The 14,330-nt window shown below is 41.6% G+C and overlaps 1 protein-coding gene across 10 annotated transcripts in view; it reads left to right on the top strand.

Moving 5' to 3' along the window:
- Window positions 1-14,330, top strand: part of RASGRP3 (RAS guanyl releasing protein 3) — a 110,884-nt gene that overhangs the window by 81,208 nt on the left and 15,346 nt on the right. For 8 of the 10 annotated variants that reach the window (XM_045979669.1, XM_045979666.1, XM_045979675.1 and 5 more), the window contains 3 exons: window positions 2,654-2,731; window positions 6,658-6,774; window positions 10,921-11,036. In XM_045979669.1, the coding sequence (XP_045835625.1) occupies window positions 2,654-2,731; window positions 6,658-6,774; window positions 10,921-11,036 (311 nt within the window). The remainder of the gene's footprint in view (window positions 1-2,653; window positions 2,732-6,657; window positions 6,775-10,920; window positions 11,037-14,330) is intronic. The other 2 variants (XM_045979674.1, XM_045979676.1) reach the window with 2 other exon arrangements.

The raw sequence follows: 14,330 nt of genomic DNA on the forward strand, positions 1-14,330 counted from the left end.
TTATTGTAGCAATGTTAATTGTTAGTAATCCTTAGTCAGTACCTTCTTTTGCCAAAACTATTGCATTTTGGGACTTTTTCCATATCTGTACACACATGTACAGATTTTTATCTGTTATAGTTGGCAGCAGTATTAAAATGGTGAGTAAAGAATCAAAAAAAAAAAAAAGTCTCTGCCTTCGACTCAGGTCATGATCTCAGGGTCCTGGAATCAAGGCCCACGTTGGGCTCTCTGCTCAGCAGGGAGCCTGCTTCCTCCTCTCTCTCTCTCTCTCTCTCTCTCTCTGCCTCTCTGCCTACTTGTGATCTCTGTCTGTCAAATAAATAAGTAAAATCTTAAAAAAAAAAATTAAATAGTCTCTCTCTCCCTCTCCATGGGTGTTCAAAGAAGGAGTTAATTACAGAACCAAATCTATGAGTCAGATACTGTGATGCCACTTTTATCATTGTAAACTTATCCCCTAAAAAGCACCCGGCACATGAAGAAACTAGGACCCTAGCACTAAACTGTTGGGATTTGAATTGCTCCCCTTTTCAGGCAAGATCTAGAGAAGGCATTTTCCATTGCCATCCCTCCCAGTCCTGGAACCAGAAGCTTTAAAAGCCGACGCTTCTTGCTTCATGGCATACGAAATCGTCTGATTCTTTTCATAGTATTTTTAGATCTATCAGTTACTTTTACCATTCTGAGTATATGCAAATATCTGGAAAGCCCCCTGTATTTTTACAGTTTCCAAAAAAAAAAGGAGAAGAAGAATTGCAAAAATGGTGAATGGCGATAGTTTGATGACCAAGTGTCTTTTATTTTATAATTCTCTAATCGAGGCAATGTGGTCTTAATGTACGGATTAAATCTACAACCATCTTTGCTGATAGACTTCAATGTGAATGCAGCAAACGGAAACAGTGACTCAGGACATATTCCAAAAAGTGAGACTCAAAATATGTTAGACACAAGCAAACATTCCTGAAATTCCACTGCCTAGAATTATAAAATACAGGCATATAGGAAGTACAACAGGTTACTCTACGCAGGACCATAAAACCCAGAGAAGATGAGAGAATGCACATAGGCAGGATCACAGCTGGGGAAGCAGAGAGCTGGCAGGAGCAACCCAGGGGGCAGCTTCACATTCACTGATGCGTGCAGTGGCATTTGGCTGGAAACCTACTGGTATGGCCCACTAAACAAGCCCCGCTGGTTATACATTTGCTCATTTAATCTTCACATCAGTTCTGGGAGGGACCTATTATTTATACCTCCCATTTTATAGACCGGGAGATTGAGCCCCACCCAGGAAGGTTAATGACTTGCCCAGGTTCACAATACCACTAATAGAGAGCAAACGTTTGGAGAAGATATTTCCATCAGAGGATCTGGTATCTGTCCATGTGCTCTGTGAAAATACTCAAGGATGTTCTGTGTCTTTTGAAAGAGCATCTCCCCTACATAACATGTGGTTATTTGGACCTTCTGGTCAGATGTTCTAGCACTCTTGTCATCCCTTCTCCAGCAAAGGCCAGTGCCGGTCACTAGAGACCTAATCAGGAGGACAGGAACAGGTTCATCAAAGTCCAGAATAACTCTTGGTAACAAAGAATTCAGAAGAAAGAAGTCACTTAATTTTCTTTATGTTTATGTAGCATTCACAATGCAAGGCAGCAAGCTGCGGCTGGGACTACAGAGGCAGAAAAGACAGATGTGCTGCCTGCTTTCTTGAGGCTTAGAGGCCAGCGGCGTTTTCCATTGTGGAATTTACGAAGTGGTGGGCAACTGCCCATGGCAGATGGGTTTATTTGGACAACACGGAATCTTAAATTTTTTTAATTAGTTGCTGGTATCTAAAAATTGAGGTATTTCGTAGAAAACTTCAGATTTCTGGCTTCTTCTGACAAATGAGACGATATGGCAATACCAAATAACCTTTCTTGACATTTCACTGTGTACCAAGGCCCCTGTGTAGTACTTCCCATGAGGTATTCCATTGGATCCTGATCAAAATGCAATTCAGTAGGGACTTTTATGATAATTTCCATTTCACGGATGTGGAAACTGAGTATCAGAGAAGATATAACTGGTTCAAGGTGACAGGGCTAAGCAGTGGCAGGCTCTGCCCTTGAACTCAGGCCCACTGGACTCCAGAACCTCTCCCTCTGCTGTATTTGTCACCTCTCTGAACAATCCCGATTGCGTTGAGAGCGTTGCCTTTTGTTGATGTAAACACATCTGACGTAACACATAGGATGTGGATGGCCATACTAGGTTTCACTGTTTGTTTTTTTTTTTAAGATTTTATTTATTCGTTTGTCAGTGAGAGAGAGAGTACACACAGGCAGAGTGGCAGGCAGAGGCAGAGAGAGAAGCAGGCTCCTCGCCGAGCAAGGAGCCCGATGCAGGACTCGATCCCAGGACGCTGGGATCATGACCCGAGACGAAGGCAGCGACTTAACCAACTGAGCCACCCAGGCGTCCCTCACTCTTTCTTTTTAAAAGTTCATGTTCCACCTCCAAATGCGATCTTTTTAATGTTCTGCATTCTCTCAAATTATTAGACACTGAGGTTACACATTGAGTTTGAAAAATATTTCTGCAATGTAAATAAATAAGTAAATGTGATCCAACATCATCATTTATCCCTTCTAATTTGTTGTAGCTTTCTCTGGACCTCTACCACACAGAAGACGATATTTACAAACTGTCACTGGTGCTGGAGCCTAGAAATTCTAAATCGGTAGGTGGTGTTTTCTCTCTAAGGATTAGGGCCAAATACCGTTGTTTGTCATTTATCGTGAAGACTGTTCCAGCGATGCTTTCTGATCTGAAGATTGAAGAATTTTAAAAATCCATATTATTTCATTTTGCCCATGGAAGAGCTGAGCTCTGACAGTTTGGGCTTATTTCTTTATATCAGAGGCTAGTAAAGAAGAACATTATTCCCGGGGCGCCTGGGTGGCTCAGTGGGTTAAAGCCTCTGCCTTCAGCTCAGGTCATGGTCCCAGCGTCCTGGGATCGAGCCCCGTGTCGGGCTCTCTGCTCAGCGGGGAGCCTGCTTCCCTTCCTCTCTCTCTTCCTGCTTCTCTGCCTACTTGTGATCGCTGTCTGTCAAATGAATAAATAAAATCTTTAAAAAAAGAAGAAGAGGGGCACCTGGGTGGCTCAGTGGGTTAAGCTGCTGCCTTCAGCTCAGGTCATGATCTCAGGGTCCTGGGATCGAGTCCCGCATCGGGCTCTCTGCTCAGCAGGGAGCCTGCTTCCCTCTCTCTCTCTCTCTGCCTGCCTCTCTATCTACTTGTGATCTCTCTCTCTGTCAAATAAATAAATAAAAATCTTTAAAAAAAAATAAATAAAAAATAAAAAAAGAAGAAGAACATTATTCCCAATTACTCCGTTTCATTGTTTATCTTCTATGTGTCCCACCTCAGAATTTGTGTACATATAGGCCCTCCTCCCTACAAAACAAGAATTCATCTTAATGTTAAACAGTGTTTGGACTCTCCAATATAAAACCCATTCAACATGAAATTGTGTAGTAAATTTTGAAGACCCTGATCATAATTCACAAATTTCCCTGCTAATGATCGACACAGCTCAGAATTTCAGTATCACATTGGATTGCTGACTCTTAGTAAAGAAACATTCTATGCCGAGATTGGGGAAATTGCACTACTGAAAGTACACCGGTCATTAGTTTTATCGAGCATTTTATGCAGCAAACTGAAACAGTTGTCTGTGTCTTAGATATGTTTTGTGCTAGTAAAAAATACCTGGGCGAATTTGAAATTTACAGTGAGGATGAAGTTCACATGTTGAAGGAAAAACTGTATATGTTGGCTTCTTGGACTCATATCCTGCCATCAGGTTTCTGATCAAGGCTTCATGCCTTACCTCCTTACCTGTTGAGTTCTGTGGCATGTTGCCAGAGATGTGGACCTTAAGTGTGACCCTCTATTCTGATTCTGAAGCATCAGCCCGAAAGAGGCAGAATGACTGTGAGGTGCTGGGAGGTTACGCACTTGAGCTTGAGTCGGTTGACCTGGTAGCATCTGTTCTTATGATCATGAGTGTGGTGTTTCCATCAGCATGTTCACCTCCCCACCAGTCCCCAGAGGCATCTCCTGGGGACACTGAAGAACAGATCCATGTGGCCAGATACAGGCCAAAGGGAAGAATGAGGGCTAGACTCTGCAAAGTTAGCTCTGCCTAAGAGCTGGAGAGAAAGGCAAAGTTATTAGAAACAAGGAATTTATGAGCTCTTCTCTCATTCTTTAGCTTTGATGGGAGGATGCTGATTTCAGTGTGGCAAGCTGTTACACATGCACAGGGCATTTCCACCTCCTCACACCTTCCTCTACCTATAAGCAGGCACCTTAATTGCTACCCATTGGTTGTTGAGCACCTGCTGGGGCATCTGTATCTCATTAACTCTTAAGGAAGTGGAGTCTGGTGAGGACAGATGTCTCACATGGAGCACACAGCCCATATGTGGAAGAACTGGGAGGCGGTGTCAGGCCTGTCTGTCTTCAACCCCTGTGCTTTTTTCTTTTTCTTTTTCTTTTTTTTAAGATTTTTATTTATTTATTTGACAGAGAGAGATCACAAGTAGGCAGAGGCAGGCAGAGAGAGGGGGGAAGCAGGCTTCCCGCTGAGCAGAGAACCCCATGCAGGGCTCAATCCCAGGACACTGAGATCATGACCTGGGCCAAAGGCAGACACTTAACCATCTGAGTCACCCAGGCACCCCTTCTGTGCTTTTTCTGCCACAGGATGCTGCCCATCATTCTCCCGCCACCCCTTGTATCAGGAACATGATAGGAATGACTATATTAGCATACTTGCCTGATTTGTGCTCTTTAGATTTGTTTTAGTTTATTTTCAGGATGAATTTTTGCCAATTGAAGGAGACATTTCCATCCAAGTAGTCTTTTTTATAAAAGCAGAAGCTTTCAAAGCCCCTTCCAACAACTAAAACCCTCTGAATCTATGTGAACACATTTCCCCAATTCTTTTCCATCTCTTGTCATCCTGTTTTGTGTTTAGGTTTGACATATGCTGACACTAGAGAACAAGCTCCTGTCAGGATGATAGTACTGGGAGCCTGTAACACGGTGTGCTTATGGTTGGTGCTGGTGGACCTTGCATAGTCCCCCTCTGAAACTTTGCTCTGCCCAGCGCACCCTTCGTGTCTCGCTAGTTTTTTGTGTTTTACTTTGTGTCTCAGTTTTTTCAGACTACCTCTAGATCAAAAGAAATACCTCCCAATTCCACTTTTAGCATAGTTAGGTCCAAACAATTTAATATATATTAATGTTCTAATGATGTAGAACCCATTTGAAAAAATAACACATGTTGAAATAAAAATAATATTTTAATTTCATTCTTAAATAACCACAATTACTTACAAATGGATGGGTGTGCCTGTTGGGCATGGAACAATTTCTTAAATCTTGGAATCAGGTTGAATACTGCCACCTTTTTCCTTGTTCCACATTGATTTTTTGCTTTGGAAAGATACATTGAAAGAGATGTAGTGGGATCTAATGGGGGAATTGTGAACTACTTTAAGCTGGTAGTCTGCCAAATATGGAGTACTGCTTTATTTCCCTTGGAAGTTTGAAATATCTTTTGGTACCCCCATGTGAGTCCACTGCCATGTTCCCAATGGGGCACCTTGTTTTACAGTTTTGGGAACCATGGGTTTATCCTTCATCAGATGAACAAAATGAAAAGCTTGAAAGAAGGAGCCAGGATATGTACTGTGTGTGGGAGTGAGTCTATGTTTTGGTGATCATATCCAGGCAACAGGTAGTTTTTGGTCATCTCACAACATCACGAGGGGCTTAAATCCAGTATAGTTACTCCTTAATTCCTCTTGCAAACATATTTATCCCCAATTCAGCATCAAAACCTTCCAATACGGATTTGCATGCATGCACCAGCAAAGATATTTACATTATATGACGGTCCCAGGGAGAGGAATTAAGTGCACAGCACTCTTGGCTAGTCTCTTGCGGGGATTATGTTTTCTCTTGTGTTGTGTGAACATGTAATATATTATCACCACCATCTCCTCCACATTATTTAGTGAAAATGTCTTGCAAGAACGTGGAAAAATATAGAGAAAACATATCCACCAAAGAGGCTAGAAAGACTTAATTAGCCAAACAGTGAGAAGGGATTAAGCATATTGAGAAAGATGCCAGCTTGAGGACATAAACTTGACCATTTTCATGGGCCCGTTCACTGCGCACATCTACTAATTTATCAGCAATCCAAGTATTAAAGAATTAGACAACTGGTGTTTTATAAGTTTTATATTACACAAAAATCTGTTTGAAGTATTAAATAAGTTTCAAAGCTGTTTTAGTAATATTTGGGGAACATAGATCAAATTTTTGGGTGGGCTGGGAGAGCAACATCTTTTTTTTTTCCATTTAGAATAATGGAATCTAGGCTACTGATAAACAAAACACACTATCCACATGTGTATTTAGTCACAGATTAGATTTCATTGATAGAAGATGTTTGTTTTCAGGACATTTAAGTGCTGTGTGTATGTTTTTACTGGTATTATTAATATAGAAGGTGCATGTCCTTCTCAGTGTCCCCTAATTGTTCAAAGTCTCAGATAAAGTTAAAAAAATGTGTTTTCTCTGTCAGCAGCCTACCTCCCCTACGACGCCCACGAAGCCCGTGGTGCCCCTGGAGTGGGCATCAGGAGTGATGCCGAAGCCAGACCCCACAGTCATCAATAAGCACATAAGGAAGTTAGTTGAGGTAAGTGGTTGAGAGAGTGGAGATTGAGCACTAGAAGGCCCCTTTCTCTTTCCAGAATATTCTACCATTGCCAAGAATCAACTGAAGTCAATGAAAACAGGCCTCTGGCATGTAGGAGCAATTTAGCAGACACTCTCTGTACTTGGCATTGGCCTCTGGGGGAGAGTATCCCAGAAAGGCCCCCTCTCCCCTTCTTGTCCTTGTGTTCTCATTTGCCCAAATACCCTCAGCTATTCCCAACTCTCAGTAGCATTTGACGCCTCCACTGTTGCCCCTGCTACTTGAAGGGCTGTTTGGGGATTAGAATCTACTCATGAGGGGCGCCTGGGTGGCTCAGTGGGTTAAGCCTCTGCCTTTGGCTCAGGTCATGATCCCAGGGTCCTGGGATCGAGCCCCACATCAGGCTCTCTGCTCAGCAGGGAGCCTGCTTCCCCCTCTCTCTCTGCCTGCCTCTCTGCCTGCTTGTGATCTCTGTCAAATAAATAAATAAAAATCGTAAAAAAAAAAAAAAGAATCTACTCATGAAGAACCTACATGGGTCACAATAAAATGCCCAATAAATTGATAACCTGAGGGTAGGAAAACCTCCTGTAGGTTGCATAGTTTCTTTTGCTGTATGTATTGGGGGTCTGTGACACAGCAGCACAATGACATTTAGGTCAGAAACATCACTTAATGACAGGAAAGTCTCCATCAGAGTTTTCTACATAGAAAGAAGAGTACAGGGGCACCTGGGTGGCTCAGTCAGTTAAGCGTCTGCTTTCAGCTCAGGTCAGGGTCCCTGGGGTCCTGGGATCAAGCCCCTCTTCAGGCTCCCTGCTCAGCGGGGAGTCTGCTTCTCCGGTTCCCTCTGCCCCTCCCCATCCTGATCATGTGCACACTCTCTCTCTCTCAAAATAAATAAATAACATCTTAAAAGAAAGAAGGAAAGGAAGAAAGGAAGGAAGGAAGACAGAAGGGGTAGGAGGGGAAAATGGAAACATACCTGTCACTAAAAACTATGACCCCTGATTAAACATCTGCTTTAATGGGTGGGTATGATGCAATAGGATTGCGTCTTGGGATAAAATGAACTTTTTTTTTAAAGATTTTATTTATTTATTTGACAGACAGAGATCACAAGTAGAGAGAGAGGAGGAAGGAGGCTCCCTGCTGAGCAGAGAGTCCAATGCGGGGCTTGATCCCAGGACCCTGGGATCATGACCTGAGTGGAAGGCAGAGGCTTTAACCCGCTGAGCCACCCAGGCACCCCTAAAATGAACTTTTTGCTGGGGGTGGATGTTTAAAGAAAAAGAAAGAATGTTCTACATCTTGGATCATCCAGGGAATTACAGTGCATTGAAAGAAAAGTTCTGTGGAGCATGTGAGGCAGCAAGGAAAGGTCAGAAAGGATGAGGGAAGGCGTTTAGTCATGTAAGGTCCAGTGGAGGAGGCCGTGTGTTGACGTTGTGGTCATAGACCCAGACCCAACCTGGAGCCAAGGAAGGGGGCGGGGTGGGGGGGATCCAGGCAGGACAGAGTGACAGCTCAGGAAAGTCTGGAGCCTGGAAGTGAAAGACAAAATGATTCTCTTTCCCACTCTTTTCTCTGAATGCTCATTCCATTACCTGCCAAAAGACTTTCTGTGTCCCATGTGGGGAGTCTGTTTCACTCTCTCGCCCTTTCTCTCTCTCTCCCTCTCTCCACCCTTATGCCATCTCTCCTGTTTTCTCTCCAATTCCAATTTCATAGGGGAGAAGGTTGGCCCAGTTTGGATAAGTTGCCTACTTTCAGCTCAATCAAATGAAAGACTGGCTTTTATCATGAAATTTGGAAACTCAGTTTTATTCTACAAAAAGATCGTATTTAAAAAAAAAAAAGATCGTATTTTCAGCAGAAATATGGATGTTACCTATAAATAGAAGGCACGGTACAATGGTCAGTTTTAAGCAATTTTGATTGTAGATAAATACAGATATTGGGACTTGCAAAAAAGGTAATACTTTAGGATTTTGCACAATTCAGTTATCTATAAATAAACTTACAATAGATGCTAAACGGTCATATTTTTAATTAAGTAATTTGTTCATTTATACCTTGCCCATCTCCCAAAATACTCCTGAAGCAGCTTGCAACATCGAGCACTATGGATAAAATAGAATAGACAGAAACGATCAGGAAAAGGGAGAAAGACTCATTATTATCTGATTGCAGAGATGGGTTTCTGGGGAGAGCATGACATTCCTTTTTGAAAACCCAATTTAACAGAGGGCATTGAAAGACTCCTTTTATTTTTCTCTGATTATAAAGTCAGAATCATTGTAAATAGGCAAACTTTTCATAAAATGGAGAGAATCCAAGTTTTGTTTTCAGACCTTGGGAATTCTGCTCTCTGGGGATAAACGCTGATAATTTGTAAATTATCTTGTATGACCCAATCACCCCATAAACACACACACCCACGTATGCCTCTGAATAATATTGTTCACCTATTTACGTAGAACAGAGTCCCCTAAGTGGAACTGCTGGTCAGAGAGTCAGCAGACTGTCCTCCAGAAAGACTGTGGCTATTGACTTCATCAACTAATATGAGAGTGCCTATTTTCTCATATCCTAGGAAGTTATCAATGATCTTAACCTTTTCCTATCTGAAAGGTTAAAAAAAAAAGTTTTCTTTGCGTTCCTATAATTATTAGCAGAGTTAAGCAATTTCCATGAATGTATTGGCCATCTGTATTTTTGCTTTGTGATCTCCTGGTTTCCTTTTAATGTCTTTGTTCTCTTGTATATTGCAGATAATCTTCTCTGTCATTTATCTTTACATTTATCAGCTGAACTTTTTTGATTCAGATATTTTGCATTTTATGTGATAAAATGTTTCTTTTTTTTTTTTTTTAAGATTTTATTTACTTATTTGACGGACAGAGATCACAAGTAGGCAGAGAGGCAGGCAGAGAGAGAGGAGGAAGCAGGCTCCCTGCTGAGCAGAGAGCCCGATGCGGGGCTCGATCCCAGGACCCTAGGATCATGACCTGAGCTGAAGGCAGAGGCTTAACCCACTGAACCACCCAGGTGCCCCTGATAAAATGTTTCTATTTAGAGCTGCTGACTTAGATATCATGGTAAGAAAGGCCTTTCCCACTCAAAGATAACAAAACATGAAAATTATTTTTGCCTATTTACCTTTCATACTTTTATAGCTTTATTTTTTACATTAAAATATTTAATGCATCTAGAATTTAGTTTAGGGGCAATTGATTTTGTAAGACTATTAGCCATTTAGCTCAACAGCAATTATTGGGTAATTTTTCATTTCCCTGTGGATTTAAAAAGAACTTTTTGATATTCTAAATTCCTTTATAAACACAGATCTATTTCCAGACTCTGCTATCTGCAGTAAGTTACAGTATCATGTTGTTTCGATTAATGTAGCTTTGTAGATTATTTGATTTCTGATAGGACACCTTTTCCCGCATTAATTCTCATCTTAAACAATTTTAGGCTATTCTCAACATGTTTACTTCTGTTTGAAATTTGGAATCAGTTTGTTTATTTAAAACAAATTCCCACTGGAATTCTGATTGGAATTGCATTAAAAGTATACTTGAATTTTTTTGGATTCTTTAACATTTTAAAGCTTCATTTTCTTATCGGCATGGTATTGACATTTGTGAATTCACCAAGCTTAACTCTTACTAAAACTGAGGTCTCAGTTAGGCCTTACTTTCTTCAGGAAACTTTTTAAAATCTCCCATCTCTGCTCCTCCCCAGGACACCCTATTTTTTATTTTTAAAGATTTTATTTATTTATTTGACAGAGACAGCAAGATAGGGAACATAAGTAGGGGGAGTGAACGAGGGAGAAGCAGGGTTTCTGCAGAGCAGAGAGCCCAATGCAGGGCTCCATCCCAGGACCCCTGGATCATGCCTGAGCCAAAGGCAGACGCTTAACAATTGAGCCACCCAGGTGCCCCATGACACCCTAATTTTATCCTCACCATTGCATTTATCTTCCTATACCATAAAGGCTTCTCGATTTCATTATCTCCCACTGGATTCTAAGCTCCTTGATAGAATAATATGCTGGTTATCACTGCTTACCCAATGACAAGTTCAGAGCCTGCCTCATAAATAGTTTTTCCATAAATATTTGTCTTTCCTTTGCAGTCTGTGTTTAGAAACTATGACCACGACCACGATGGGTACATCTCCCAAGAGGACTTTGAAAGTATAGCTGCCAATTTTCCCTTTTTGGATTCCTTCTGTGTGTTGGACAAAGATCAGTAAGTTTTCATTTTGTTATATTTTAATGCAACTGTCCTGAAGCAGAAAATTAGTGTCAGAGGAGAACCTTTAATGTACATCCGGACAGCTTCAATCCTAGGGCACTGATGAGACAAGTCTAATATTTTTCTGATTTTTTTCTTGGTGTCCACAAACATGACGGGTTGGGCGAAATCACAAGGCAGACTACACCATCAGTGTGCAGTCCGAGTGCCCATTTGCAAATGAAGCTGCTTCTCCATCCCCACATTACTTCCGTTCAGCTATTTCATCAACCCCCAAACCTCCATCGAAAAGTGTAGAGGAGAGGGGCACCTCGGTGGCTCAGGGGGTTAAGCCTCTGCCTTCGGCTCAGGTCATGATCCTTGGGTCCTGGGATGGAGTTCTGCATCGGGCTCTCTGCTCAGCGAGGAGCCTGCTTCCCCCTCTCTCTCTGCCAGCTGCTCTGCCTACTTGTGATTTCTGTCTGTCAAATAAATAAATAGAATCTTTTTAAAAAAAAAAGTGTAGAGGAGAAATATCGTCACACCTAGGCTGGTAGGGTCCTCGGCATCAGTGGACCTGCGAGCAGGACTAAAACTCACCAAATAACTAAAATTCTTTTAAATTACTTACTGTCTTCAGAAGGACAGGTAATATCAACAGATAGCCCAGAAGTGCCCTTTCTTTGTTTCTCTCTTTCCTAGCTCAAGGTTGTTTTGATAAATGAAGTAAACATACATTTCTCTGTAGCCTCAAATGATTCCTGGAAAATTAAATGACCTTAGAGGCTAAGATCTAGCTCAGTAGAAAACAGTGGAAAAAGAAACAATAGAAAAAAAAAAAAAAAAAAATATATATATATATATATATATATATCAGAGAAACACTGGCCTTAGAAATTTGACTGCTTCATTTTTAATTCTGTAAGATTAGTTCCTAGTTTAAAAATTATCTATAGGGGCACCTGGGTGGCTCAGTGGGTTAAAGCCTCTGCCTTTGGCTCAGGTCATGATCCCAGCATCCTGGGATCGAGCCCCGCATCGGGCTCTCTGCTCAGTGGAGAGCCTGCTTCCCTTCCTCTATCTCTCTGCCTGCCTCTCTGCCTACTTGTGATCGCTGTCTGTCAAATAAATAAATAAAATCTTTAAAAAAATAAAAAAAATAAAAATTATCTATAATGAGGTGCTAGATTTTATATTGATGAAATGTCCAAATCATATCACTTTAGAATTCTTTAATGTTTTTGTTGGTGTGAGAATTTTTTTAAAAACTAAATCTATAAGTAATTCAATACACCAAGGAAAGCCTTGATATTTTATCATAACATCTTAAAACCTTAATTCATCTTTATTGTATATATAGAACAAAGAATACTTTTAAGATAAATTAAATTATTAGAAACATGAACCTCTTTTACAAAGTAAAATTCAAGTTACCTGCTACCTACCCACTTCCCTTAGTTCATTTCTATCTGTGACATGTAGGTAAGAAAAATCACTTCCTACTTTTCATTTCTTTTTTTCTGCTGGTTCTTTAGATAGACCTGACATTTGTCCTGGCAAGGATATATAAATTTTATTTTTTTCTAAAAATGAAGGTTTCAAATATTCATAGCTTACATGATTTTTTGTTAGGTAAGCTGAGATACGTTGATTTTGAGAGGGAGGTAGAACATTCCGGAGGAGATTCTAGCAAGCTGTGGCTATCAGAGATATGGTTTCTAGGTCTTCAGTCCAACCATGCAAGCTGGAGTCCTGGGCATGCGACATTTGGCTGAAAGGAAGAAGTGGATCCTACAGGAAAGCCAGAGAAGGAGGAACGTGGGAGACAGGAGAGAAACCAGGGCTGTGTGGAATCACATGGGTACATGGAGGAGAAAGTGTCAAAAAGCAAAGAAACCTGCCTGCATGTCACATGCAGCCAGGAGGTTGACAATGTCGAGGAGTGAGAAAAGGGGGCACCTGGGTGGCTCAGTCTGTTAAGCATCTGTCCCCAGCTTGGGTCATAATCCCAGGATCCTGGGATAAAGCCCCATGTTGGGCTCTCTGCTCAGCAGGGAGACTGCTTTTCCCTTTCCTTCGCTTCTCCCCCTGCTTATGCGCATGCTCTCTCTCTCCCCCTCTGTCAAATAAATAAATAAATGAATCTTAAAAAAAAAAAAAAAAAGATGGGCACCTGGGTGGCTCAGTTGTTAAGCATCTGCCTTTGGCTTGGGTCATTATCCCAGGGTCCTGGGATCGAGCCCTGCATTGGGCTCCCTGTTTGGCGGGAAGCCTGCTTCTCCTTCTCCCTCTCCCCAGCTTGTGTTCCCTCTATAGCTTGCGCTCTTTCTTTCTCTCTCTCTCTGTGTCAAATAAATAAATAAAATCTTAAAAAAAAAAAAAAAAGAAGTGAGGAAAGGCCACATCACCGTGAGGACGTCACCGTGACAGTTTCGACAGAACAGTAGGGTTAGAATCCTGGTTATATGGACCGAAAAGTAATTGAAAGAAACGGAAAAGAAAAAACCCTCTAAAGAATATTCTTCCTGAAAACTTTGGGAGTAAGAAAAGGAAGAGAGAAAAGATAGGTGTCAGGGATGGAAGCAAAGTTAAAGAAAGACATTTTCCAGATGGGGAAGTGGCAAGCATATTTGTACACAGAGGAAGGAGTGGGTGAAGAGACTGAGCGGAACGTGGAAGGAGCTGTGTCCTGGGAGACTGCAGAGTGGGGGAGGGGAGCACGACTTCCTCAGAGACAGGAGGACACGAGAGAGGATAGATGAGATCCAAAGGCATTCTGAATTGGCACAGAAGGGCACATGCTCCAGCACTCGCTGACGTGGAGAGAAGGTGGTATGAAGACCACCTATTTCAGGTGGATTTGATCTTCTTGATAAACAAGAAGTCTGGATGTTTGCTGGTGGGTGTAACCAGAGGTTCTATGTGAAGATCTGAAAGAATCACTCTAGCAGATGGTCTATAAGTCAGTAAGACATGAATGAAAGATTACCAACAGCAGTGGCCCGGATCACGTCAGGCTGAATGAATTTGAGAATGATGGGCCCAATTATTGCAGTTTTCTGCCTTTTTCCAGCAGCCTGATTCTTCCACACCCTGTTTCTAAGGGATGGAATAAAGGAGATTTCCTTCTAGAAGCTTCCATTTGGTAATAAAGGAGAGTTCTATGCTGTGGAGCACAAGATATACAAACATATCTTTTCCTTACTAAGAAGGCTTTGGCACCAAATGCTGTCCTTCGAGGTCCTCTCCTTTCAGAAAGAACAGAGATATAATAACACTGCCCACTTGCTTTTGGCCACAAAGGTTTGG

This window comes from Meles meles, chromosome 15 (assembly GCF_922984935.1).
Source record: "Meles meles chromosome 15, mMelMel3.1 paternal haplotype, whole genome shotgun sequence".
In the NCBI taxonomy this organism is placed as follows: domain Eukaryota; kingdom Metazoa; phylum Chordata; class Mammalia; order Carnivora; family Mustelidae; genus Meles; species Meles meles.